This window comes from Siniperca chuatsi, linkage group LG20, assembly GCF_020085105.1.
Source record: "Siniperca chuatsi isolate FFG_IHB_CAS linkage group LG20, ASM2008510v1, whole genome shotgun sequence".
NCBI lineage: Eukaryota > Metazoa > Chordata > Actinopteri > Centrarchiformes > Sinipercidae > Siniperca > Siniperca chuatsi.
The window spans coordinates 1,244,343-1,271,336 of NC_058061.1; the positions used below are offsets into that span (position 1 = coordinate 1,244,343).

General features: G+C 51.2%; 1 protein-coding gene across 10 annotated transcripts in view; it reads right to left on the reverse strand.

The window, feature by feature from the left end:
• Positions 1 to 5,841: 5,841 nt before the first annotated feature.
• p4ha1a (prolyl 4-hydroxylase, alpha polypeptide I a) overlaps positions 5,842 to 26,994 on the reverse strand; it is a 36,430-nt gene continuing 15,277 nt past the window's right edge. For 5 of the 10 annotated variants that reach the window (XM_044178202.1, XM_044178201.1, XM_044178200.1 and 2 more), the window contains 6 exons: positions 24,616 to 24,686; positions 10,937 to 11,036; positions 10,522 to 10,575; positions 10,297 to 10,362; positions 9,892 to 9,960; positions 5,842 to 6,970 (listed from right to left, as the gene is read on the reverse strand). In XM_044178202.1, coding sequence (XP_044034137.1) covers positions 6,782 to 6,970; positions 9,892 to 9,960; positions 10,297 to 10,362; positions 10,522 to 10,575; positions 10,937 to 11,036; positions 24,616 to 24,686 — 549 coding nt within the window. In that variant the 3' untranslated portion in view covers positions 5,842 to 6,781. Of the gene's footprint in view, positions 6,971 to 9,373; positions 9,471 to 9,891; positions 9,961 to 9,990; positions 10,059 to 10,296; positions 10,363 to 10,521; positions 10,576 to 10,936; positions 11,037 to 23,171; positions 23,243 to 24,615; positions 24,687 to 26,994 lie in introns of those variants that run through there. The other 5 variants (XM_044178208.1, XM_044178203.1, XM_044178204.1 and 2 more) reach the window with 5 other exon arrangements.

Here is a 26,994-nt window from a genome sequence, read left to right on the forward strand (position 1 = left end):
TTCCTGCAGAGTCTGGATCTGTGGTTGTGGGCCGCCTGCTGCCCCCGTGTTCCTGCAGAGTCTGGATCTGTGGTTGTGGGCCACCTGCTGCCCCCGTGTTCCTGCAGAGTCTGGATCTGTGGTTGTGGGCCGCCTGCTGCCCCCGTGTTCCTGCTCGACAACTGCTGCTACAGTTGTTGTTATTGGCTCTGTCACTGATGCTGACATTATTACTCCTATAGCTGTCATTCCTATTATTATTAATGTATTAATATTATCACTAACATTACATCATTATATTATATTACTATTTTAAAAATTCTAGGTGGTGTTTGCATTGTGGCCCCCCCCCCAAACCCCTCTCTTTCACACGGCAGCGGCGGATGGCCGCCCACCATTGAGTCTGGTTCTGCTCGAGGTTTCTGCCTCTTAAAGGAAGTTTTTTCTTGCCAATGTCGCCAAGTTCTTGCTCATGGTGGGATTTGCTGGGTCTCTGTAAATAATATTCTAAAGAGTACGGTCTAGACCTGCTCTATAGTAAAAGTGCAATGAGAGAGTCTGGAGAGGGCCGTTAACCTGACAGCCAGTTTAAACAACGTTAACGTTTAAACAGTCAGTGGTTCAGAACAACCAGAGACACTTTACACCATTTCATCCAGCAGCTGCTCAGTTTTCTCTGCTACTAACCTACAACAAGTAATAAAAGAAGAGTTAACTGATGGAACAAATTTGAATTTGAACACAGTACAACATCGACATGGCTGAAAAGCCATCTCTGTTGCTTGATGAACACCTCAGTGACCTATCAACTAATACTATTTATGCATTCTGGGAATGCAGTGTTTATCGGGTAATAAGGTATTATGAGATCTTTAAGATACGATGGTGCCTGACCATTAAGAGCTTTGTAGGTGAGGAGAAGGATTTTAAATTCTAGTCTGGATTTTACAGGGAGCCAGTGCAGAGAAGCTAATATTGGAGAGATATGATCTCTTTTCCTGGTTCTTGTCAGTACACGTGCCGCAGTATTCTGGATCAACTGGAGAGTCTTAAGGGACTTATTCGGGCAGGCTGATAATAAGGAATTGCAATAATCCAGCCTAGAAGTAACAAATGCATGGACTAGTTTTTCGGCATCATTGTGAGACAGGATGTGCTTGATTTTTGCAACGTTACGTAGGTGAAAGAAGGCAGTCCATGAAGTTTGTTTCATGTGGGAGTTAAAGGATAAATCCCGATCCAAGATAACTCCAAGGTTCCTTACGGTGGTGCTGTGCTGTATATTACTGACAAATGTACAAAGTCTACTGTGCAGCACCTGCATGCAATGTGCATATGTGCCACCAATCACCTGACAAAAATGATTACCAAATATTTTACCTGAACATTGATGTTGTGAAGGACTTTCTATTCACAAAATCGCCCTTGTTCCCCTCAGGCTCCAGTGATGGTATGTGGGTCCAATCCATGGACCTATGACCCCGGCATTGGCAAATGGCCAGGAAACACTACAAACCTATTCAGTAGTTCAGTGAGAGCAAGATCAGCCTTGTGAATAGCGTATTAGCATACAGTATTCTTGCTCAGATTTTCTACATCACCAACTGAATGCATGTTGGTTCCTGTGCCAAAAAACCCCACAACACAATGCACAGTGTTCGCTACTGTTACTGCACGGCTTTGTTCGGTGGCATTACCGACTTCTATAAATCATCCAGAAAAGCAAACGGATCACTGCGGTCTCTAAACACTCTCCCTCCGAAGTGAACCTCGTACAGTTCTGGCACCTATAGGTCCACGGGATTTTGCAAGAATGGTGATGCCATTTCCAAAGGAGTTGATTAGTGAAAGGACGGCGCTTTTTATAGCCGATTTTAATCCGAAACTCTGAACATAACCTCCTCTAGAGCAGGTAGCATAAGTTACCATGGTGATCTAGCCAGGTCAAAAGAGAGCCACCTTCGTGACACTGAAAACTCTGGCTTTAGACTCAACGTACCTCGCTAACCTATTAGTCCAGTTCCATTTATCGCATCACTTTCATATTTCCTCTTTATATTATTATTTTAGGGTGTTATATTTTAACTCTATTGTTATTACATATTTTAATTGTGTCTGTTTTAGTATCATCATTTTAGTATTTTATATGCACTTCCATTTATTTTGCACTTTTATCTGTTTTATATCCAAGAGTTTGTTCTTTTATTGGTTTTCTATCTGCTTTATGTGAGATCATCTCGTATATTTGCATCTTATTTGTTTATATCTAATATGTGGTTGTTTCCTCTACTTAAATTTCACCTGCCTTATATTATTTCTTTTGTCCATTTTCCTTATTCATACATGAACTGATATCTTTTATTTTGCACTTCCATCTGTTTATGTACGGGGTCAGTGCTGCTGACATATGCGCTCTCATATTCCTAATTTTTTCTTTGCTTACGCTTGAAAAGCGCTATATAAATAAAGTTATAATAATAATAATGATCTGTAGAGTGACTACACCCCAAACCCAAAACAAGATAACCCAACTAATTTGCTACAATGAAATACACAACAGCAGTAACACACAAGTGACCACACCAAAACGTGGACTGCAACAACCACAACACACAGTGGTCACCCTGGACTCAACGACCACAAACAATGTTTCCAACTTACACGTCAGCAGCAAACAAGTGACCCAACAGATGTGGAGTTACTGCACACACAAGTATTTACCACCAAACACAAGTATTGTCATCTCACAGAAAGTTGCTGGGAATCAAGCTGTAGAGGCAAGAAATGAGTCAGTCTGTCTGAAGAGGAGCAGGAACTACTTCAGGGGGTTTAATGAAAGTTAAACACTAAGATCACAGTGCGTATCAGTCAATAAAACTCTTGAAACTGACATACAGCCGTAACACCACCTTTACATAAATACTTGATGGTCCGCCTGCCTCTGAATTAAAGCGACTTTCTGCAGAAAGAGTTGTGGTTTCCTCTGCCGGCTGCGTTTACTGTTAAAAGGCCCGTTGTGAGATGCTTAGTGAGAGAAAGAAATCACGAGAGCTGATATTCTGCTGAACGTTGGTCCTGGAGAACTACTGCACTGCACGACTCTTCATGCTGACGACCTTCAGTTAAATGAAGTATAAAAGAACCTAACAGTACCAGAGCTGCAAGGTCGCTGTCATCGCAGTGTTTGAGCTCCTCTGAACAAACTTCAACAATCAGTCAGTTTTCTTCTGTTGCAGCACAACTTTATACTTTATTCTGATTAGAAACACATATTTTACATCTTCCACAGCATTTATTGTTTGAACAATCATTTCTGTCACACACTAACAGGAGTGCAGCTCACACATTTCTCTGCATGAAATAAAGTTGTGCTGTGTATTAGGCGGACATGTTTTCTGCAGCAGTGAAACAGATCTGAGGTCAGTGAGGGAGTGATGATGAACAGGTGAACAGAGATCAGTCCTCCTCTGCTGCGCACCAGGAAGTAAACCAGACTTCAGTCGGAGTTATTATATACACTAAACATCTACTTCACAATACTCTTTAAATGTACATGTGAACGGTACTTTAGTTGTGTATTTCCATTTTATGCTACTTTATACTTCTACTGCACCACATCTCAGAGGGAAATATTGGACTTTTTACTTTTAAAAAAAGATTCAGATTCAGATTATTAATCCAAAATATATATTAAACTAATAAATGATGTATTATTACAGATGAAGCCGCCCAGCAGAATATAAAGTGATTAAAATCAGCTCCACCTTCAGCAGCTGCAACATTAAAGTGATGAACACATTAATGCATCAATAATTACAATCCAGTGATATATATTATTCTGCATTATGAGCACTTTAAGTACATTTTGATGCTGATACTTTTGTATTTTGAATGAAGGGCTTTTACCTGTAACAGAGTATTTCTACACTGTGCTGTTACCAGAAACAGTTTTAACAGTTTCACATGGTTTTCACCACGGCCCCGCCCCCTTCAGGTGCCCAGCGGCAGGTCCCGAGTCTGTTCGGTCGCATGGGAGAAGTGAACGCGAGCACAGATTGTGACCAGTCTTTCCGAGCCACTCATCTTCCGAACACTCTGACACTAAAATGGCGTTTTCCAGACGGACAAATGAGGAGAAAATGGACTTTGACCGAGACCCGTCTCAACCAGACAGACAATCTAAATCTAACTTGTCTGTGAAACCATGAATTAAAGGTTGTAAAAATCTGAAATAAAACTATTATATTTATTATTATTTAACTGGGGAGACCACGCCCACTTAGGAGACAGGAAGTAAATACCATTTCATGCCATTGGCGCCGCCTGTATCTTTGTTATAGAGTATCTTTGGTATTTCTACTTTAAGAGCTCTGATGCTAATCAATGACTAATTATCAGTACGATGATGCGGATAATTAATTATTAACTTTATTTGCGTTCTTCACTAAACCAGCTGATTTTTACTTTGTCTGAATTCTGATTTATCAACTTGGACTAAAACATCTTTTAACCCAAATATGTAATATAATTTAGATTTTATTGCGAACATAACTTGGAATAACGAGCTTGTTAAAACAATAATGTCACAGAAACAAATCAACAATGAGTTTTTCCACCTGACTTGAACTTTTATATCAGAGTTGGACTCTTTGAATTTGAGCAACTTCGATAAAGTTTTTAGAATATTAGAAATTTGCTTTTTCAATCTGAATCTGAGAATCGACAACAGCTGAGAAACTGCTGGACGTTTCAAACCACCCCCGCTCTGCTGAAAGTCAGATATTTAAATTCCAGCCTTTATGCTAAGCTAACCAGCTGCAGCTTCATATTTACTGTGCGGACATGAGAGGGGAACGTCTGAACATCTGACTCTCAGACAGAAGAAGTTTCAGTTCTTGCAGCGACGGCGTTGTGATGGATTATATTTACAGACTGAACTTCTTTCTGCTGTTTGAGCACGACAGGTTCAACACAGCCGACGTCACTCGAACGCAACGCGAGGGCAGATGTTTGCACAACTGGTACAGTTCAGATTAAAGGGGGGGGGGGAAATGTCAAATATGACCTTCAGTGAAGTTGCATGTGTTCGACTGTTTCAGTGAAAGAAACAAGAGGAGGTACAGTTGTTTGTCCTGCAGCGAGTGAATGACCTCAAGGCTGAATTAGCCTGAACACACACACACACACACACACACACACACACACAGACTGTATTGGTGGATAAGATGGGTGTCACCAGTCAGGGTGTGTGTGTGTGTGTGTGTGTGTGTGTGTGTTCAGGCATTATGTGACTCGCCCACCACGTCGCTGTCACACACACACACACACACACTGGTGACGCCCATCTTATCCACCAATACAGTCTGTGTGTGTGTGTGTGTGTGTGTGTGTGTGTGTTCAGGCATTATGTGACTCGCCCACACGTCGCTGTCACACACACACACACACACACTGGTGACGCCCATCTTATCCACCAATGTGTGTGTGTGTGTGTGTGTGTGTGTGTGTGTGTGAGACAGCGACGTGGTGGGCGAGTCACGTAGTTACAGAGCAAGAAGAGAGAATCTGTCGATCCTCCGGAGGTCAGGTGACCAGCGTTGGGAGGAAGTAAAAACACTCTGTTACAGGTTACCACGGTGACGGTTAGCACGAGGCCGCTACGACTGCTGCCACAGAGGAGAGGGCGTTTCTGGGTCCTGTCATGATTAACGCGCCAAAACAACAGCAGAGCATTATGGGATTTGTACTATTAGCGGTGCATGCGCTGTATAAAACCGGCGGGCCAGCTCTCAGTTTGACACCTGTGGTTTAAGGTGTCTGTGATTTTGGTTTAAATTAGAAATCTGACATTTTTCGGTGCAATGATATTTTATGGATTTTTTTATTCAGTATTCAGGCAAATTAATGGATTTTGGGTCATAAACTTGTACTTTATAAGAACATTAATCTTTCAATTATTGTTAATCGTGTGCAACTTAAGGGATAAATGAATGGATTCTGATATATTAAGGGATTTTCTTAATGGATTAAAGGGCAAATAAACGTACAACATTACAGGTGCCCCTTAATTTGCATCTTAGAAAAAAAAACCTTTTCGATTAAGGTGCAAATTGGGGGGTTTCCGAATGTATTGTTTGTTAATGGATAAGTAAATAAATCTGAACAGTCTGAGCGGCAAAAACCTCTTAAAATGGACCAAATAGCCGAGCATAAAGCACCCCTGAATTAATTTAAAAATGAAACGGCCCCTTTACGGTATAAATTAAAAGGCTTTCATGTCATTTGCTCAATTTAAAAGTAGTTTTTAACCCTTAAAAAGCCCCTAAACTGTGCAGATAATCCATTAATATATTCCAATAACTTTGTACTTTAACTGCCTGTATTTAGCATTTAAAGCAGCAGATAATCTAATAAAACAGTACATTACAATGTAGTTTTAAGCCGATATATTAATGTACTTTTATAACTAACTCACTGGTGTATAAACAGTTTAACACAGTTGTAATTATTTATATTAAATATTTCACATTTTATATGAATATGAAGAATTAAATATATTTGCATGTATTATATTTAGTGTAGTTAACATTGATTTATTCTGTTATTACTGAAGTATATTTGCTGATAAATATAACCAGTTAGGGACGTTTCATCAGAAAAACACATTAGAAACGTTCTTATCTGCTTGAAACTACATTGTGTTTAGAAATGTTATTAAATTATTTGCTGCTTAGAAAGTAAAGTCCATTTTCCCTTTAAAATCCCATTAAAAACCTTAATAACATCATCATTAATGGGTGAGTCAGTGGGATTTAAGTCTAATGGTGTCTGAAATGATAGTGCGACACGTCTGACGGCCGAGGAGGAGGAGGAGGAGCAGCAGGAGGAGGAGGTCCGAGATGAAGGAGGAGGGTCGGCGGTCAGTCGGTCTCCGTGAGGCCGCAGCGCCTCCTGAACTCCTGCCCTCGTTCATGGATCCATTTATTGGACACTGCAGACAGAGAAGATGAACACATGATGAGTTCAGGGGTCGGACTGAAAGGCAGGAACATTTAGACACGCTCTTTTCATCAGATTTATAAAAACCGCGAGCCGCGGGTGAGAGGCTTCATAGAGACACACAGAGACCACGAAGTGGACTGTGATTTATAGCCCAATGAGTCGCAGAACATTAAAAAACATAAACACCTGTTTGTCTTGCACGTCTGAAAGCTCGCCAAAACGTTACCGCAGACCATCAGAGCAGGAAACCAGAACCAGAACCAGAAACACTTCATTGATCCCCGAGGGGAAACTCTTTCATTACGGCTGCTCGCCGTCACGTCAGAGCACACAGGAAGTACTAAGCAAATCAGAATATAATCCACTATAATACAGGTCAGATAGATTGAGTACAAAGTGGATTTACAGGTTGATAAGTGTGTACGGTATAATAATGATAATACAATGTAATAATATAAGTAATAATGAGTCCTGTCAAGTTAAGTGAAGCTTATTAAGATGATTATGAGACGATGGATGGAGGATATAACGGTGGAAAACATGGAGGAGGAGTCAAACTGTAAATACAAACGTGTTTGTTGGTGTGGAAGTAAATAACGGTATTGTGGAAGACCTTCATGGGTGAAGAAAGTCTGATGTTGTGCTTGACGTGCCGTTGACCGGAGAAACCTCGGTGCCCCTCAGATTAGGAACGTTTCATGCGGCAGCATGTCCGGAGCTACAGATAAGAGGGGCCTCGGATGATAGCGACCTCAGACACCCTCTGACAGTGACTCGTGGTTACCCAAAGGTGGTTTGTGGTGTATTAAACTCAAGTTTTACACATCAGGTCGTTCTTTTAAACCGTTTAACTGACTTTACAGAACGATTACTGTATCGTGAGATATACCACCCCTATACTGATGGGCAGTTTAATCTGTAATAATACATCTTCATTTATTAGTTGATTTGTTCCTGCAGCTGTCGGATAAATGGAGTGGAGCAGGAACTGGAAATACTCAAGTAAAGTACCTCAAAGCTGTGCTTTAGTACTGAGCTGCCTTCCAGCACTGATGGTGAAACAGAGTGCAGATCATTAATAACTCACAAATGATTTAAAGTTCAGATGTTTGATTTGACATTTTACAGAACGCGACTGATGAACTCGAGTCAGCGTCCCGCAGCTGTTCGCCTCCTCCAACCAGCCGAGCTGCAGTTTCCATCCACGTCAGTCCAGACTCGTATATGCAGTGAAGACTTGGAAGAATTTAAATTCAATGCGTCTGATTCCAGCGAATCTACGCTGTTGAACTGAGGGATGAAGGACGATCACAGGCTGAACATGTAAAGATGGATTCTTGCAGTTCAGCTGCACAACACGAGCTGCTTTTGTTTCCTCCTGGCGTTTTTTAGATGAGCTGCAGGTGGAACTCACTCAGGGGGTCGCGGTTAGCTCGGCGCGCTGCGATTCGTTGTTTGCGGTCACGTGATTCCGATGACGCTCGAGATTCAGGACGAGGCAGGAAGTGAAAGGCAGAACGGACGAGACGGAGGAAAGCCCGCACTGTGTTGGCTACTGATTACTCTTTGTGTCGTCCCGGTCAACATGTGTGAAATCTGGAGTCGCCCGGTTCATTCTTAAATTACGGCTAAAAGCCTATTTAGAGGTCACAGTGACCTTTGACCTTTGGGTCAAAAGTGTCGCCGATTCAGCGTCCGACCAGCTGTGGAACCCGTCACAGTCTCCCCTTCTGTTCCTGAAGTATGGTGGTGGATAAAGGCCAAAAAGGCGTTTTTCCAGGACATTATGATGTCACAGCGAAGTTGACCTTTGACCTTTTTGGTAAATCACTGCATCGTTGTATCCCATCAAACATCTGTGTGAAATTTTGTCATAATTATCACATCAGTTCTTGAGTTATGGCCAAAAACGTGCTTGTCCAGGTAACTTTGAGGTCACAGTGACCTTTGACCTTTGGGTCAAAAGTGTCACCAATTCAGCGTCCGACCAGCTGTGGAACATGATCATCATTTCTTGAATTATGGCCAAAAACCGGTCACAGTGACCTTTGACCTTCAAACCCTCCTCAGTTCAGTTATATATATATATATAACTGAAGTTCTCTCGCTGCACTCGTCCTGTAGAGCAGGTCGGGGCGGCGCTCTCGACAATATTCCACGTTCACGAGAACCGGACGGACGGGAAACACGATGTCGCCGGCGCGGAGGCATGACAACACCTGCAGGTATCTGCAGATGCTGTGTTCGCTGGTCTGAGGTCTGTGAGGCGACACACTCTCACAGTTTGTGGGAAATGCTGTATGTTTGGTTTCTGTGCGTGCGCATCATTCTCACACACACACACACACACACACACACCTGGCCGCAGGTGTGCTTGCAGATGTGAACTCACCCCACTTGTTGCCGACTAGAACGGGACAGGCAGCGTGTCGGGTCCGATAGTCTCCTTCTCCACTGGGGTACAGGTTGTACCAGAACACCGCCGTCCCCTGCAGACACACGGCAACACAACAGACCGTTTAACCACGTGAACGCTTGTCTCTCTGGCTTTCTGCGGACGAATGAAGAACGAGGATCTACCAGCACGGCTCATAACGTCCGATACCCCCCCGCCGGGAGCCGGACGCAGACCGGGAGTCAGCGGAAACTTTAGAGGAACTACCGTGCAATCCCAAAAGTTACTCCACAAATTAATAATCCACTGATTCAGTTCTCAGGTGAAACAGTTCAAACAGTTTAGAAACGTCTGAGCAGACCGTCATCATCATCATCATCATCACGTAGGTGACGAGGAACAGCGTCACAGTTCAGCACGCGCTGACAGACTGAGTTATGAACTCTTGACCCCGTCAGGACCGGCCTGTCAGCGGAGGTTAATCAGTAAGGGAGCTGCAGTGAAGCCAACTGTACCTTTTTGGGCCAGACCGAAGCTCCTACGTCGGTGAAGACTGTGGCGCCACCTGCCTGTACGTCACTCATCTGCACGAAGGAGGACACGGATTAACACTTTCAGTCCCCTCAGAGTCTCTACCAGCTTCCAACGGTGCACAGTTTCTTCACAACAACAACAACCAGGACTGTTCGAAGTGAACAGCCGTGGATTATACGAACATGCAGAAATTAAAAAAAAGGCATTTTATTAGAAATGAAGGTCTCATTACAGAACAGTGACGTCTGGGAGGTTTGTGGTGAAGCTGATGAATAATGATGATGAAGTAAAACAACAGAGATTTACTTGGATGAAAGGGGGAAACCACCATCAGTCTATACGGGACTGACGGAGATAATGAGAGACGCAGTGTGATGGTTACTGACGTAAAGCAGCCAGGTGGCGATTCTGTTTCCCGTCCCCAGCTCTTCAAAAGCATCCGGTTCGTCTTTCTGAAAAATCACAACAAAACAGTGGCGATCACAGCGGCCTGCACCCGTGACAGCACCTCTACACGGAGGTGCTACTGCTTTTACTGAAGTACAAGGCCTGAGCACTTCCTGGTGCCTGGAACCGTCGTTCCTGCTGCTGCAAGCGAAGCGTTTATTTACCCGTCCGAAGTCGAAGTGAGGTTCGTACTGTCCTCCGACACCGTAGTTAGCCACCTGCATCCGCATGCACACACAAAAAGGAAGAAGCAGTTTAGGAAATGTAACCAAAAGCCAAGATTGAAACACATATGCAAATGAAAGCGTGGCTCTGAACATCTGGTTTATCTGGAAGCTAAAGACCTTCAGCGTCAGCGCTGAGAGCGGCCGGTCGTCCTCTGGACGTCTGCAGATTCAGACCGTTAATGTTGAAATGACTCGACTGGACTGGAAATATTCTGCAGTTCGTTTAAGTTTGTAAAGTTTGTCTCAAAGCCGTGGAAAACACTCTGTTTCTGTCGCTGACGATGGAGGCGTGCTCGGGTCTCTACGAGTTCACGTGTCTCTGTTTGACTCATACCAACCAGGTGAGGTTTACCTGCAGGTCCTCAGCTGTGGAGACGTCCAGGCCCGTGAGGTCCTCGATCCTCTGGTTGATCCTGTCCACCACCGGGTGTTCAAACGCTGTGAGCCAAGCACTGGGAGAGAGGAGAGTAGAGGAGGAGGAGGAGAAGAGGAGGAAGAGGAGGAGGAGAGAGGAGGAGGGGGAGAGAGGAGGAGGAGGAGGAGGAGAGAGGAGAGGAGGAGGAGGAGGAGGAGGAGGAGGAGGAGGAGGAGGAGAGGAGGAGGAGAGGAGAGAGGAGGAGGAGGAGGAGGAGGAGGAGGAGGGGAGGAGGAGAGGAGGAGGAGGAGGAGAGGAGGAGGAGGAGGAGGAAGAGGAGGAGGAGGAGGAGGAGGAGGGAGGAGGAGGAGGAGGGGGGGGAGAGGGGGAGGAGGAGGAGGAGGGGGAGGAGGGGGGAGGGGGAGAGGAGGAGGAGAAAGAGGAGGAGAAAGAGAGGAGGAGGAGGAGAGGTTTCTTTGGTTTTCAAAATCCCTTTATTTAACAGATCTCTGTCACAAAAACACACAAACGTGATTCTCTGATCAAAAATGTACAATCAGCTCTCAGAGGAGGAGGAGGAGGAGGAGGAGGAGGAGAGGAGGGAGGAGGAGAGAGGAGGAGGAGGAGGAGGAGGAGGAGGAGGAGGAGAGAGGAGGAGAGAGGAGGAGGGAGGAGGAGGAGGAGGAGGAGGAGAGGAGAGGAGGAGGAGGAGGAGGAGGAGAGAGGAGGAGGAGGAGGAGGAGGAGGAGGAGGGGGAGAGGAGGAGAGAGAGGAGGAGGAGGAGAGAGTAGAGGAGGAGGAGGAGGAGGAGGAGGAGGGGGAGGCGGAGGAGGAGGAGGAGAGAGGAGGAGAGAGAGAGAGGAGGAGGAGGAGGAGGAGGAGGGAGGAGGAGGAGGAGGGAGGAGAGAGTAGAGGAGGAGGAGAGAGTAGAGGAGGAGGAGGAGGAGGGAGGAGGAGGAGGAGGAGGAGGAGGAGTAGAGAGAGAGGAGGAGAGAGAGAGGAGGGAGGAGGAGGAGGAGGAGGAGGGAGAGGAGGAGAGGAGAGAGAGAGGAGGAGGAGAGAGGAGGAGGAGGAGGAGGAGGAGGAGGAGGAGGAGAGGAGAGAGAGGAGAGAGTAGAGGAGGAGAGAGAGAGGAGGAGGAGGAGGAGGAGGAGGAGGAGAGGGGCGGAGGAGAGGAGGAGAGAGGAGAGGAGGAGGAGGAGGAGGAGGAGGGAGGGGGAGGAGGAGGAGGAGGAGGAGGAGGAGGAGGAGGAGGAGGAGGGAGAGGAGGAGGAGGAGGGGGAGGGAGGAGGAGGAGGAGGAGGAGGAGGAGGAGAGAGGAGGAGGAGGAGGAGGAGGAGGGGGAGGAGGGAGGAGGAGGGGAGGAGGAGGAGGAGGAGGAGAGAAGGAGGAGGAGGAGGAGGGAGAGAGGGGGAGGAGGAGGAGAAAGAGGAGGAGAGGAGGAGGAGGAGGAGAGGAGGGAGGAGAGAGGTTTTCAAAATCCCTTTATTTAACAGATCTCTGTCACAAAAGACACAAACGTGATTCTCTGATCAAAATGTACAATCAGCTCTCAGAGGAGGAGGAGGAGGAGGAGGAGGAGGAGGAGAGAGAGAGGAGGAGGAGGAGGAGGAGAGGAGGAGGAGGAGAGAGAGGAGAGGAGAGAGGAGGAGGAGGAGGAGGAGGAGGAGGAGGAGAGAGGAGAGAGGAGGAGGAGTAGAGGAGGAGGAGAGGAGGAGAGAGGAGGAGGAGGAGGAGGGAGAGGAGGAGAGAGGAGAGGAGGAGGAGGAGAGGAGGAGGAGGAGGAGGAGGAGGAGGAGGAGGAGGAGAGGAGGAGGAGGAGGAGAGAGAGTAGAGAGAGGAGGAGGAGGAGAGAGGAGGAGAGGAGGAGGAGGAGGAGGAGAGAGTAGAGGAGGAGGAGGAGGAGGAGGAGGAGGAGGAGAGGAGGAGGAGGAGGGGGAGAGAGAGAGGAGGAGGAGGAGGAGGAGGAGGAGGAGGGGAGGAGGAGGGGGAGAGGAGGAGGAGAGGAGGAGGAGGAGAGGAGGAGGAGAGGAGGAGGAGGAGGAGGAGGAGGAGGAGGAGAGGAGGAGGAGAGGAGAGAGAGAGGAGGAGAGAGAGGAGGAGGAGGAGGAGAGGAGGAGGAGAGAGGAGGAGGGAGGAGAGGGAGGAGGAGGAGGAGGAGGAGAGGGGAGAGGAGGAGGAGGGGGGGAGAGGAGGAGGAGGAGGAGGAGGAGGAGGAGGAGGAGGAGAGAGGAGGAGAGAGGGAGGAGGAGGGGAGAGGAGGGAGAGGAGAGGAGAGAGGAGAGGAGAGAGGAGGAGGAGGAGGAGAGGAGGAGGAGAGAGGAGGAGGGAGGAGGAGAGAGGAGAGGAGGAGGAGGAGGGGAGGGGAGGAGGAGGGAGAGGAGGAGGAGGGGAGAGGAGGAGGAGGAGAGAGGAGGAGAGAGAGAGGAGAGAGAGAGAGGAGGGGGAGAGGGAGGAGAGAGAGAGGAGAGAGGAGAGTAGAGGAGGAGGAGAGAGAGAGAGGAGGAGAGAGGAGGAGGAGGAGGAGAGAGGAGGAGGAGGAGGAGGGGGAGGAGGAGGAGGAGGAGGGGGGAGAGGGGGAGGGGAGGAGGGGGGGAGAGGAGGAAGAGAGAGGAGGAGGAGGAGGAGGAGGAAGAGGAGGAGGAGGAGGAGAGAGAGGAGAGGAGAGAGAGGAGGAGGAGGAGGAGGAGGAGGAGGAGAGAGGAGGAGGAGGAGAGAGTAGAGGAGGAGAGAGTAGAGGAGGAGGAGGAGGAGGAGAGAGAGGAGGAGGAGGAGGAGAGAGTAGAGGAGGAGGAGGAGGAGGAGGAGAGGAGGAGGAGGAGAGGAGGAGGAGGAGGAGGAGGAGGAGGAGAGAGTAGAGGAGGAGGAGGGGGGGGGGAGAGGAGGAGAGAGTAGAGGAGGAGGAGGGGGGGAGAGGAGGAGAGAGTAGAGGAGGAGGAGGAGGAGAGAGAAGAGGAGGAGGAGGAGGAGAGAGTAGAGGAGGAGGAGGAGAGAGTAGAGGAGGAGGAGAGAGAGAGAGGAGGAGGAGGAGGGGGAGAGAGAGGAGAGAGTAGAGGAGGAGGAGAGAGAGAGAGGAGGAGGAGGAGGAGGAGGAGGAGGGGGCGGAGAGGGAGAGGAGAGAGAGAGGAGGAGGAGGAGGAGAGAGAGTAGAGGAGGAGGAGGAGAGAGAGAGAGAGAGAGGAGGAGGAGGAGGAGGAGGAGGAGGAGAGAGAGAGGAGGAGGAGGAGGAGGAGGAAGAGGAGGAGGAAGAGGAGGAGGAGAGGGGGAGAGAGGAGGAGAGGAGGAGGGGGAGGGAGAGGAGGAGGAGGAGGGGGAGAGGAGGAAGAGGAGGAGGACAGAGGAGGAGGAGAGAGGAGGAGGAGGGGGGAGAGGAGGAGGAGGAGGGGGAGAGGGGGAGGGGAGGAGGGGGAGAGGAGGAGGAAGAGGAGGAGGACAGAGGAGGAGGAAGAGGAGGAGAGAGGAGGAGGAGGGGGGGAGGGAGGGAGAGGAGAGGAGAGAGGAGAGTAGAGGAGGAGGAGGAGAAGAGGAGGAGAGAGGAGAGGAGAGAGGGGGGAGAGGAGGAGGAGGAGGGGGGGAGGGGGAGGAGGAGGGGGAGAGAGGAGGGAGAGGAGGAGGAGGAGGAGGAGAGAGAGGAGGAGAGAGGAGGAGGAGGGGGAGAGGGAGGGAGAGGAGAGAGGAGAGAGGAGGAGAGGGAGAGGAGGAGGAGGAGAGGAGGAGGAGGAGAGGAGGAGAGAGAGAGAGGAGAGGAGGGAGGAGGAGGAGGAGGAGGAGGAGAGGAGAGGAGGAGGGGGAGGAGAGAGGAGGAGAGAGAGAGGAGGAGGAGGAGGGGGAGGAGAGAGAGAGAGGAGAGGAGGGAGGAGGGAGGAGGAGAGAGAGGGGAGGAGGAGGAGGAGGAGGAGGAGGAGAGAGAGAGGAGGGGAGGAGGAGGAGAGAGGAGGGGAGGAGGAGAGAGAGGAGAGGAGGAGGAGGAGGGAGAGGAGAGAGAGAGAGGAGGAGGAGAGAGGGAGGAGAGGAGGAGAGAGGAGGGAGGAGGAGGAGGGGGAGGAGGAGAGGAGAGAGAGAGGAGGAGGAGGGAGGAGAGAGAGAGGAGGAGGAGGAGGAGGAGAGGAGAGGAGGAGAGGAGGAGAGAGGAGGAGGAGAGGGGAGAGAGGGGAGGAGGAGGAGGAGAGGAGGAGAGAGGAGGAGGAGGAGGAGGAGAGGAGAGGAGGAGGAGGAGGAGGGAGAGGGAGGAGAGGAGGAGGGGAGAGAGGAGAGAGGAGGAGGAGGAGGAGGAGGAGGAGAGAGGAGGAGGAGGAGGAGAGGAGGAGGGAGAGAGGAGGAGGGAGAGGAGAGGGGGGAGGGGGAGGAGGAGAGGAGGAGAGGAGGAGGAGAGGAGGAGGAAGAGGAGGAGAGAGGGAGGAGGAGGGGAGGAGGGAGGGAGAGGAGAGGAGAGAGGAGAGTAGAGGAGGAGGAGGAGAAGAGGAGGAGGAGGAGGAGGAGAGAGGGAGGAGAGGAGGAGGGAGGAGGGGGAGAGAGGGGAGAGGAGGAGGGGGAGAGGAGGAGGAGAGAGGAGGAGGAGGAGGAGAGGAGAGAGGAGAGGAGAGGAGGAGGAGAGGAGGGAGGAGAGAGAGAGGAGAGAGGAGAGAGGAGGAGGAGAGGAGAGAGGAGGAGGAGGGAGGAGAGGAGGAGGAGGGGAGAGGAGGAGAGAGGGAGAGGAGGAGAGAGGAGGAGAGAGAGGGAGGAGAGGAGGAGAGAGGGAGGAGGAGGAGAGAGGAGAGAGGAGGAGGAGGAGAGAGGAGAGGAGAGAGGAGAGAGGAGGAGGAGGGAGGAGGAGAGGAGGAGGAGGAGGAGGAGGAGGAGGAGGAGAGGAGGAGAGAGGAGAGGAGGAGGAGAGGAGGAGAGAGGAGAGAGGAGGAAGGAGGGAGGAGAGAGAGAGAGGAGGAGGAGGAGGAGGGAGAGGAGGAGGAGGAGGAGGAGAGAGAGGAGGAGGAGGGAGGAGAGAGTAGAGGAGAGGAGGAGGAGGAGGAGAGGAGAGGAGAGGAGGAGGAGGAGGAGGAGGAGGAGAGAGGAGAGAGGGAGGGAGAGGAGGAGGAGAGGGAGAGGAGGAGAGAGAGAGGGGAGAGAGGAGGAGAGAGAGAGGAGGAGGAGGGGAGAGAGGAGGAGGAGGAGGAGGAGGGAGAGAGAGGAGTAGAGGGGAGAGAGGAGGAGGAGAGGAGAGAGGAGAGGAGGAGGAGAGAGGAGGAGGAGGAGGAGAGGAGAGAGGAGGAGGGGAGAGGGGAGAGGAGGAGGAGGGAGGGAGGGAGGAGGAGGAGAGAGAGAGAGGAGGAGGAGGAGAGGAGGAGGAGGAGGAGAGAGGGAGGAGGAGGAGGAGGAGAGAGAGGAGGAGGAGGAGGGAGGAGGAGGAGGAGGAGGGAGAGGAGGAGAGGGGAGAGGGAGGAGAGGAGAGAGAGGAGAGAGAGAGGAGAGAGAGAGAGGAGAGAGGAGGAGGAGGAGGGGGAGGGAGGAGGAGGAGAGGAGGGAGGAGGAGGAGGGGAGGAGGAGGAGGGAGAGAGAGGAGGAAGAGGAGGAGGAGGACAGAGGAGAGAGGAGAGGAGGAGAGAGGAGGAGGAGGGGGAGAGGGAGGAGAGGAGAGGAGAGGAGGAGAGAGAGGAGGAGGAGGAGGGAGAGAGGAGAGGAGGAGGAGGGGGAGGAGGGGAGGGAGGAGGAGGAGGAGGAGGGAGAGAGAGAGGGAGGAGAGGGAGGAGGAGGAGGAGAGAGGAGGAGAGGGGAGAGAGGAGGGAGAGGAGGGAGGAGGGAGAGAGGAGGAGAGAGGAGGAGGAGGAGGAGGAGGAGGAGAGGGAGAGAGAGGAGGAGAGAGAGGAGGAGAGGAGGAGGAGGAGAGGAGGAGGAGGAGGGAGGGGGGAGGAGGAGGAGGAGGAGGGAGAGGAGGAGGAGGAGGAGGGAGAGGAGGAGGAGAGAGGGAGGAGGAGAGGGAGGAAGAGAGAGGAGGAGAGAGGAGGAGGAGGAGAGAGAGGAGGAGAGGAGGAGGAGGAGGAGGAGAGAGGAGGAGGAGGAGGAGAGAGGAGAGGAGGAGAGAGGAGAGGAGGAGGAGGAGGAGGGAGGAGGAGGAGAGAGAGAGAGGAGGGGAGGAGGAGAGAGAGGAGAGGAGAGAGAGAGGAGGAGGAGGAGAGGAGAGGAGAGGAGAGAGGAGGAGAGAGAGAGAGGAGGAGGAGGGAGGAGGAGAGGAGGAGAGAGAGGAGAGGAGAGGAGGAGGAGAGAGAGGGAGAGGAGGAGGGAGAGGAGAGGAGGAGGAGAGAGGAGAGGAGGAGGAGAGAGGAGAGAGGGAGGGGAGAGGAGGGAGAGAGAGGAGGAGGAGGAGGAGAGAGAGGGAGGAGGGAGAGGAGGAGGAGGAGGGAGGAGGAGGGAGGAGAGGGAGGAGGAGGAGAGGGAGGAGAGAGGGAGGAGGGAGGAGGAGGAGAGGGAGGAGGAGGAGAGGAGGAGGAGGAGGAGGGGAGGAGGAGGAGGAGGGAGGAGAGAGGAGGAGGAGGGAGGAGGGAGGAGGGAGGAGGAGAGAGAGAGAGAGGAGAGGGAGGAGGAGAGAGAGGGAGGAGGAGGAGGAGGAGGAGAGAGAGGAGAGGAGGAGGAGGAGGAGGAGGAGAGAGGAGGAGGAGGAGGAGGAGAGGAGAGGGAGAGAGAGAGAGAGAGGAGGAGAGAGGAGAGGAGGAGGGAGGAGGAGGGAGAGAGGAGAGAGGGAGGGAGGAGGAGAGAGAGGGAGAGAGAGGAGAGGAGGAGAGGAGGAGGAGAGAGGAGAGGAGGAGGAGAGGAGGAGAGAGAGGAGGAGGAGGAGGAGAGGAGAGAGGAGGGAGGAGAGAGGGAGAGGGAGGGAGGAGGGAGGAGGGAGAGAGGAGAGGAGGAGGAGGAGAGAGAAGAGAGGAGGAGAGAGGGAGGGGAGAGGAGAGAGAGAGGAGGAGGAGGAGGAGGAGGGAGGAGAGAGGAGGGAGGGAGGAGGAGAGGGGAGGAGGAGAGAGGAGAGAGAGGTGGAGGAGGAGGAGGAGGAGGAGGAGGAGAGAGAGAGGAGGAGAGGAGGAGGAGGAGGAGAGGTTTCTTTGGAAAATCCCTTTATTTAACAGATCTCTGTCACAAAAACACACAAACGTGATTCTCTGATCAAAAATGTACAATCAGCTTACTCAGAGGAGGAGGAGGAGGAGGGGGGGGGGAGAGGAGGAAGAGAGAGGAGGAGGAGGCGGAGGGGGAGAGAGGAGGAGGAGGAGGGGGAGAGGAGGAGAGAGTAGAGGAGGAGGAGGAGGGGGAGAGAGAGGAGAGAGTAGAGGAGGAGGAGGAGGAGAGAGTAGAGGAGGAGGAGGAGGAGGAGGGGGGAGAGGAGGAGAGAGTAGAGGAGGAGGAGGAGGAGGAGGAGGAGGAGGGGGGCGGAGAGGAGGAGAGAGTAGAGGAGGAGGAGGAGGAGGGGGGGGAGAGGAGGAGAGAGTAGAGGAGGAGGAGGAGGAGGAGGGAGAGAGGAGGAGGAGGAGGAGGGGGGAGAGGAGGAGAGAGTAGAGGAGGAGGAGGAGGGGGAGAGGAGGAGAGAGTAGAGGAGGAGGAGGAGGAGAGAGAGAGGAGGAGGAGGAGAGAGGGGAGAGAGGAGAGAGGAGGAGAGAGGAGGAGGAGGAGGAGGAGGAGGAGGGGGCGGAGAGGAGGAGAGAGAGAGGAGGGAGGAGGAGGAGGAGAGGAGGAGAGAGAGAGAGGAGGAGAGGAGGAGGAGGGGGAGAGGAGGAGAGAGAGGAGAGAGGAGAGAGGGAGGGGGAGGAGGAGGAGAGGAGGAGGACAGAGGGAGGAGGAAGAGGAGGAGAGAGGAGGAGGAGGGGGAGAGGGAGGGAGAGGAGAGGAGAGAGGAGAGTAGAGGAGGAGGGAGGAGAAGAGGAGAGAGAGAGGAGAGAGGAGGGAGGAGAGGAGGAGGAGGAGAGAGAGGGGAGGAGGAGGAGGAGGAAGAGGAGGGGAGAGAGGGAGGAGGAGAGAGAGGAGGAGGAGGAGGAGGAGAGAGAGAGGAGGAGGAGAGAGTAGAGGAGGAGGAGGAGGAGGAGGAGGAGAGAGAGAGGAGGGGAGGAGAGGAGAGAGAGAGGAGGAGGAGAGAGTAGAGGAGGAGAGAGAGAGGAGGAGGAGAGAGAGGAGAGAGGAGGGAGAGAGGAGGAGGAGGAGGAGGAGGAGAGGAGAGAGGAGAGGAGGAGGAGGAGAGAGAGAGGGGAGAGGAGGAGGAGGAGGAGGAGGAGAGAGGAGAGAGGAGAGAGGGAGGAGGAGGAGGAGGAGGAGGAGGAGGAGGAGGAGGAGGAGGAGGAGGGGGAGGAGGAGGAGAGGAGGAGGAGAGAGGGAGGAGGAGAGGAGGAGAGGGAGGAGGAGGAGGAGGAGGAGGGAGAGGAGGAGAGAGGAGAGGAGGAGGAGAGGAGGGAGAGAGGGAGAGGAGGAGGAGGAGGAGGAGGAGGAGGGAGGAGAGGAGGAGAGAGGAGAGGAGGAGGAGGAGGAGAGAGAGGAGGAGGAGGAGGAGGGAGGAGGAGGAGGAGAGAGGAGGGGGAGGAGAGGGAGGAGGAGAGAGAGAGAGGAGGAGGAGAGGAGGAGGAGAGAGGAGAGGAGGGTAGAGGAGGAGGGGAGAGAGGAGGAGGAGGGAGGGGAGAGGAGGAGGAGGAGAGAGAGAGGAGGGAGAGAGGAGAGGAGGAGAGAGAGAGAGGAGGAGGAGGAGGAGGAGGAGAGGAGAGAGGAGAGGAGGGAGAGGAGGAGGAGGAGAGAGGGAGGAGGAGGAGGAGGAGGAGAGAGAGAGGAGGAGAGAGTAGAGGAGGAGGAGGAGGGAGAGGAGGAGGAGGAGAGAGTAGAGGAGGAGGAGAGAGGAGGAGGAGAAGAGGTTTTTTGGTTTTCAAAGAGAGGGGATTTAAGGAGATCTCTGTCACAAGGAGAGGACACAAATGAGGATTCTCTGATCAAAATGTAGAATCAGAGAGGAGGAGAGAGGAGGAGGAGGAGGAGGAGGAGGGGGAGAGAGGAGAAGAGAGGAGAGAGGAGGAGGAGGAGGAGGAGGAGGGAGGAGAGGAGGAGAGAGGAGGGAGGAGGAGGAGAGAGGAGAGGAGGAGAGTAGAGGAGGAGGAGGAGGAGAGAGAGGGGAGAGGAGGAGAGAGGAGAGGAGGAGGAGGAGGAGGGAGAGAGTAGAGGAGGAGGAGGGGAGGGAGGAGGGGAGGAGGGAGGAGGAGGAGGAGGAGGAGGAGGAGGGAGGAGGAGGAGGAGGAGGGAGGTTTTTTTGGAGAGGAGGAGAGAGTAGAGGAGTAGGAGGAGGAGGGGGAGAGGAGGAGAGAGGAGGAGGAGAGAGGAGGAGGAGGGGAGAGGGGAGAGGAGGAGGAGGAGGGGGGGAGAGGAGGAGAGAGTAGAGGAGGAGGAGGAGGGGGAGAGGAGGAGAGAGAGAGGAGGAGGAGGAGGGAGAGAGTAGAGGAGGAGGAGAGGAGGAGGGGGAGAGGAGAGGAGAGAGTAGAAGAGGAGAGAGAGAGGAGGAGGAGGAGAAGAGGAGGAGAGGAGGAGGAGGAGGGAGGAGAGGAGGAGGAGGAGGAGGGGAGAGAGGAGGAGGGAGGGGGAGAGGGGAGGGGAGGAGAGGGGGAAGAGGAGGAGAGAGAGAGGAGGAGGAGGAGGAGGAAGAGGAGGAGGAGGAGGAGGAGGAGGAGGAGAGAGAGAGGAGGAGGAGGAGGAGGAGGAGGAGGAGGAGAGGAGGAGGAGGAGGAGAGGAGGAGGAGGAGAGGAGGAGAGGAGAGGAGGAGAGGAGGAGGAGGGGAGGAGGGAGGAGGGAGGAGGAGAGAGAGGGGGAGAAGAGAGGAGGAGGAGGAGGAGGAGGAGGAGGAGGAGGAGGAGGAGGAGGAGGAGGAGGAGGAGAAGAGAGGAGGAGAGGAGGAGGAGGAGAGGAGGAGGAGGAGGAGGAGGAGGAGGAGAGGAGGGAGAGGAGAGGAGGAGGAGGAGGAGGAGAGGGAGGAGGAGGAGGAGGAGGAGGAGGAGGAGGAGGGAGAGAGGAGGAGGAGGAGGAGGAGGAGAGAGAGTAGAGGAGGAGGAGGAGGAGGAGGAGGAGGAGGGAGGAGGAGGAGGAGGAGGAGGAGGAGGAGGAGAGGAGGAGGGAGAGGAGGAGGAGAGAGGAGGAGGAGGAGGAGGAGGAGGAGGAGGAGGAGAGGAGAGAGGAGTAGAGGAGAGAGGAGGAGAGGAGGAGGAGGAGGAGGAGAGAGGAGGGAGGAGGAGGAGGAGGAGGAGGAGGAGGAGGAGGGAGGAGGAGGAGGAGAGAGAGGAGGAGGAGGAGGAGGAGGAGGAGGAGAGAGTAGAGGAGGAGGAGGAGGAGGAGAGGAGGAGAGGAGGAGAGGAGGAGGAGGAGGAGGAGGAGGAGAGAGGAGGAGGAGGAGGAGGAGGAGGAGGAGAGGAGGGAGGAGGAGGAGGAGGAGGAGGAGAGAGGAGAGAGAGAGGAGAGGAGAGGAGGAGGAGGAGGAGGAGAGAGGAGAGGAGAGAGGAGGAGAGAGGAGGAGGGAGGAGGAGGAGGAGGAGGAGGAGGGGAGAGGAGGAGGAGGAGGAGGAGGAGGAGGAGGAGGAGAGGAGGAGGAGGAGGAGGAGGAGAGGAGGAGGAGGAGGAGGAGGAGGAGGAGGAGGAGGAGGAGGAGTGAGGAGGAGGAGGAGGGAGAGAGGAGGAGGAGGAGGAGGAGAGAGGAGGAGGAGGGAGGGAGGAGAGAGAGGAGAGGAGGAGGAGGAGGAGGAGGAGGAGGAGAGGAGGAGAGAGGAGGAGGAGGAGGAGGAGGAGGAGAGAGGAGGAGGAGAGAGAGGAGGAGGAGGAGGAGGAGGAGGAGGGAGAGAGGAGAGGAGGAGGAGGAGGAGGAGAGAGAGAGGAGGAGGAGAGGAGAGAGAGGAGGAGGAGGAGGAGGAGGAGAGGAGGAGAGAGAGGAGAGGAGGAGGAGGAGGAGGAGGAGAGGAGGAGGAGAGAGGAGGAGGAGGGGAGGAGAGGAGAGAGAGAGGAGGAGGAGGAGAGAGGAGGAGAGGAGGAGGAGGAGGAGGAGGGAGGAGGAGGAGAGAGGAGAGAGGAGGAGGAGGAGGAGGAGGAGGAGGAGGAGGAGGAGGAGGGAGGAGTAGAGGAGGAGGACGAGGAGGAGGAGGAGGAGGAGGGAGAGGAGGAGTAGAGGAGGAGGAGAGGAGGAGAGAGGAGGAGAGGAGGAGGAGAGGAGGAGGAGGAGGAGGAGGAGGAGAGAGGAGGAGGAGGAGGAGGAGGAGGAGGAGGAGGAGGAGGAGAGGAGAGGAGAGGAGGAGGACGAGGAGGAGAGAGGAGGAGGAGGAGAGGAGGAGGAGGAGGAGAGAGGAGAGAGAGAGGAGGAGGAGGAGGAGGAGGAAGAGGAGGGAGAGTAGAGGAGGAGGACGAGGAGGGAGAGGAGGAGTAGAGGAGGAGGAGTAGAGAGGAGGAGGAGGAGAGGAGAGGAGGAGAGAGGAGAGAGAGGAGGAGGAGGAGGAGGAGGAGGAGGGAGGGAGGAGGAGGAGGGAGAGGAGGAGTAGAGGAGGAGGAGGAGAGTAGAGGAGAGGAAGAGGAGGAGGAGGAGGAGGAGGCTGTCTCACTGTGCGTCAGGACACTTAAACAGGTTCATGCTGAAGAGTTTGTGAGCAGGAGAAAGGAGACGCAGAGAAAACGTGTGACTTTAACTTTTAACTCATTAAAACAGTTTCGACACAAACTGAAAACCGCCACGAAGGGAGCGTTTCCCGCAGGCCGCCACGCCGCCACGCGTCCTCCCCACGGGAACGGACTGGGCCGTTCAGACGGAGCGGGCCGTCTGATGTAACGACGGAGTGACCCCCCACACACACACACACGATGAAAGATCCAGACCTGCCCCTCCACCATTTTTATTACAGAGTTTATTCGTGTCCCTGCTGCCAGCTGCCTGTGAGCGCGAGAGACGAGCCCCGCCCCGCAGGTCATCACACAAGGCTTTCAGTTATAAACTCATGAGGTTTTATCATAACGCTTCAGCCGGGCGCTGCTCGCGGGAGCAACGAGCGACCCCCGCCTCCCGTCTGTCCCCGTTAGCTTTAGCTTGGTGTAGCTAATAAACTGGCAACCTGACAACTACACTGTAGTGTTATAAACCATTTATTACATGTCGATTTTAACAGCTGATGTTTGGAGGCCCGGGGAGGCGAACACAGCTGAAACAGTATTTTATATAACATGAGAATATTTGTCCTCTTTGTAACCCTTCTGACCATCTGGTGACCCCTCGGCTCTTACCTCTTGGAGACTCGGTAATGGGCCGTGGTCAGTTTGCCTGTCTGAGGGTCATGCACCGTGGCACGTCTTAGCTAGCTCACCAATCACGTTATAGTTACAGACAGAGAGACAGACAGAGAGACAGACAGAGAGAGAGAGAGACAGGTCACTAGCTGACAGAGACGCTGCAGTCGGAAAGGCAACAGGAGCTTCAGGACAGGAAGTTCAAACTACGCATCAGCTGTGTTTCCTGCAGTATTTAGAAGAGCCGAGCGAGAAGCAACGCAGTAACTTTAACGAGCAACTCTTCGCCGTTGTTGTTTGTTCAGAGGAAGATCCTTTTTTCGTTTAACCAGAAAACAGAAGTCTCGCTCTGAAGTCTCGCGAGAGGTGACGGCGGCGGAAACGCGAGTCATCTGACTCTCTAACAAGAAGCTCCGCCTCTGTTCGGGTCCTTTCCGTAATGTTGTCAGACGTCAGCGGCAAAAACAAGCACCTTTAGTGGACGTACGTTTGACGGGCGCAGTTGCCCGCAAGGATTACGCTGCAGCCTTGAGGCGATCTACTGGACCACTTCTGAAACTCTGTATTTTAGACCCCAAAATATGTACGAATAGGGCCCCGACAGAGCATCTCATCTCAAATAAACGAACGAATTAAACGTCTGCAGCTTGTTGAAGCTGTCCGACGCGTCAGAGTCTCCTGCTGCCTCTCGTGACAAAGTCAAGAGGCGACGAGAGTCAAACGCAGACATCTTTGACTCCCTTCCCTCCAACACACGGAAAAAACAAGCGGCTTTATTCTTGGCAAGAGCAGGAAGTCTGAAGAGTACCTCTGGACCTTTTTCCATTCTGGATCCATCTGCCGATTCTTTTCTCCGTCGAATCGATCGATCGATCGATCGGTTTGGAAAACTCGCGCGGCGGCGAAACGCCGCCACGACGACCAGAGCCCAAAGCGACGCCTTCACCGCTGTCGTCCGTGTCCGACCGACAGTCCAAGCTCGACGTTATTAACAAACATCGCAGTTATTACAGTCGCTCAGAGGAAAAGCAGCAGATCTGCACATCTGAGGAGCTGCAGCCAGGAAGGGATTTACAGGAGAAACTGGACCGAAACGATCGAATTAGTTTAATTTATAACAAAACATATTTCATAAACTCTTCATATGTTTTTTTTTTTAATCTAAAAATCTTAACTTGTAAAGTAACTAAAGCTGCTAAAATGTAGTGAAGTAAAAAAGTACAATATATACAGTAGAAGTGGAGCTGTTGGAGACGTTCAGTACTTGAGTAAACGCACGTCCAGCACCGGTACCAGCCCTGTTGCTGTTTATGTTCCTGCTCTTGCCAGGACGGCAGCAGACAGAGCGGGGAGGACATGTTGGGGGACACGGGGGGAGGGGGGGAGGGGACGACAGCTGTTGTCTCCCCGCAGACGTCCCTCCTGCTCGGGCAGCTCTTACCTCTTACTGATGCGGTAGTGGGCCGTCTCCAGCACACCGGTTGCAGGGTTGGAGACGGTGGCTCGACGCAGCTGTGGAGCCAATCGGCCGTCAGTTACAGGGAGACACACACCGACTCCCTGACGCACGCACACTCATTCACACAGACACGCTGGCTGCGGCCGTCTTTGCAAAACCCGAATACTCAGAATACCTCACGATCAGTGGTGGAAGAAGTACTCTGGTCTTTTACTTACGTACCAATGCCACAATATAAAACAACTCCATTACAAGTCCTGCATTCAAAAATCCTACTTTATATACCGTTAGCTAGTTTTAACTACTTTATACACAGTTAGCTAGTTTTAGCTGCTTTATATACAGTTAGCTAGTTTTAGCTACTTTATACACAGTTAGCTAGTTTTAGCTGCTTTATACACAGTTAGCTAGTTTTAGCTACTTTATACACAGTTAGCTAGTTTTAGCTGCTTTATACACAGTTAGCTAGTTTTAGCTGCTTTATATACAGTTAGCTAGTTTTAGCTACTTTATACACAGTTAGCTAGTTTTAGCTGCTTTATACACAGTTAGCTAGTTTTAGCTGCTTTATATACAGTTAGCTAGTTTTAGCTGCTTTATACACAGTTAGCTAGTTTTAACTGCTTTATACACAGTTAGCTAGTTTTAACTACTTTATACACAGTTAGCTAGTTTTAGCTGCTTTATACACAGTTAGCTAGTTTTAGCTGCTTTATATACAGTTAGCTAGTTTTAACTGCTTTATACACAGTTAGCTAGTTTTAACTACTTTATACACAGTTAGCTAGTTTTAGCTGCTTTATATACAGTTAGCTAGTTTTAACTGCTTTATATACCGTTAGCTAGTTTTAGCTGCTTTATACACAGTTAGCTAGTTTTAACTACTTTATATACCGTTAGCTAGTTTTAACTGCTTTATACACAGTTAGCTAGTTTTAGCTGCTTTATACACAGTTAGCTAGTTTTAACTACTTTATATACCGTTAGCTAGTTTTAACTGCTTTATACACAGTTAGCTAGTTTTAGCTGCTTTATATACAGTTAGCTAGTTTTAGCTGCTTTATATACAGTTAGCTAGTTTTAACTGCTTTATATACAGTTAGCTAGTTTTAACTGCTTTAAACACAGTTAGCTAGTTTTAACTACTTTATATACAGTTAGCTAGTTTTAACTACTTTATATACTGTTAGCTAGTTTAACTACTTTATATACAGTTAGCTAGTTTAACTGCTTTATACAGTTAGCTAGTTTTAACTACTTTATATACAGTTAGCTAGTTTTAACTACTTTATATACTGTTAGCTAGTTTAACTACTTTATATACAGTTAGCTAGTTTAACTGCTTTATACAGTTAGCTAGTTTTAGCTGCTTTAAACACAGTTAGCTAGTTTTAACTGCTTTATATACAGTTAGCTAGTTTTAACTGCTTTATATACAGTTAGCTAGTTTTAACTACTTTATATACAGTTAGCTAGTTTTAACTGCTTTATACAGTTAGCTAGTTTTAGCTACTTTATACACAGTTAGCTAGTTTTAACTACTTTATATACAGTTAGCTAGTTTTAGCTACTTTATATACAGTTAGCTAGTTTTAGCTATTTTAAACACAGTTAGCTAGTTTTAGCTACTTTATATACAGTTAGCTAGTTTTAACTACTTTATATACTGTTAGCTAGTTTAACTACTTTATATACAGTTAGCTAGTTTAACTGCTTTATACAGTTAGCTAGTTTTAGCTGCTTTAAACACAGTTAGCTAGTTTTAACTGCTTTATATACAGTTAGCTAGTTTTAACTACTTTATATACAGTTAGCTAGTTTTAACTGCTTTATACCGTTAGCTAGTTTTAGCTACTTTATACACAGTTAGCTAGTTTTAACTACTTTATATACAGTTAGCTAGTTTTAGCTACTTTATATACAGTTAGCTAGTTTTAGCTACTTTAAACACAGTTAGCTAGTTTTAGCTACTTTATATACAGTTAGCTAGTTTTAGCTACTTTAAACACAGTTAGCTAGTTTTAACTGCTTTATATACAGTTAGCTAGTTTTAACTACTTTATATACAGTTAGCTAATTTAACTACTTTATACAGTTAGCTAGTTTTAGCTGCTTTATACACCGTTACTTTTTTGGACTTTAATCTTTGCTGTATTTGTGAAATATTGGATAATTTTACAGGGGAAATGTCTCTCATAGACGTCTGAAAGTTGATTGTGGCCCCCAACTACACACATTTTTTCTTGTAAAAAAAGGTCACAAGGCAAAAAGGTTGGGACCCACTGGTTTAATCTTTAACAATGTTTTGTATTTTATAAGCTTATTATCTTTTAATTTAGGTAAAATCTCCATCTGCAAAGT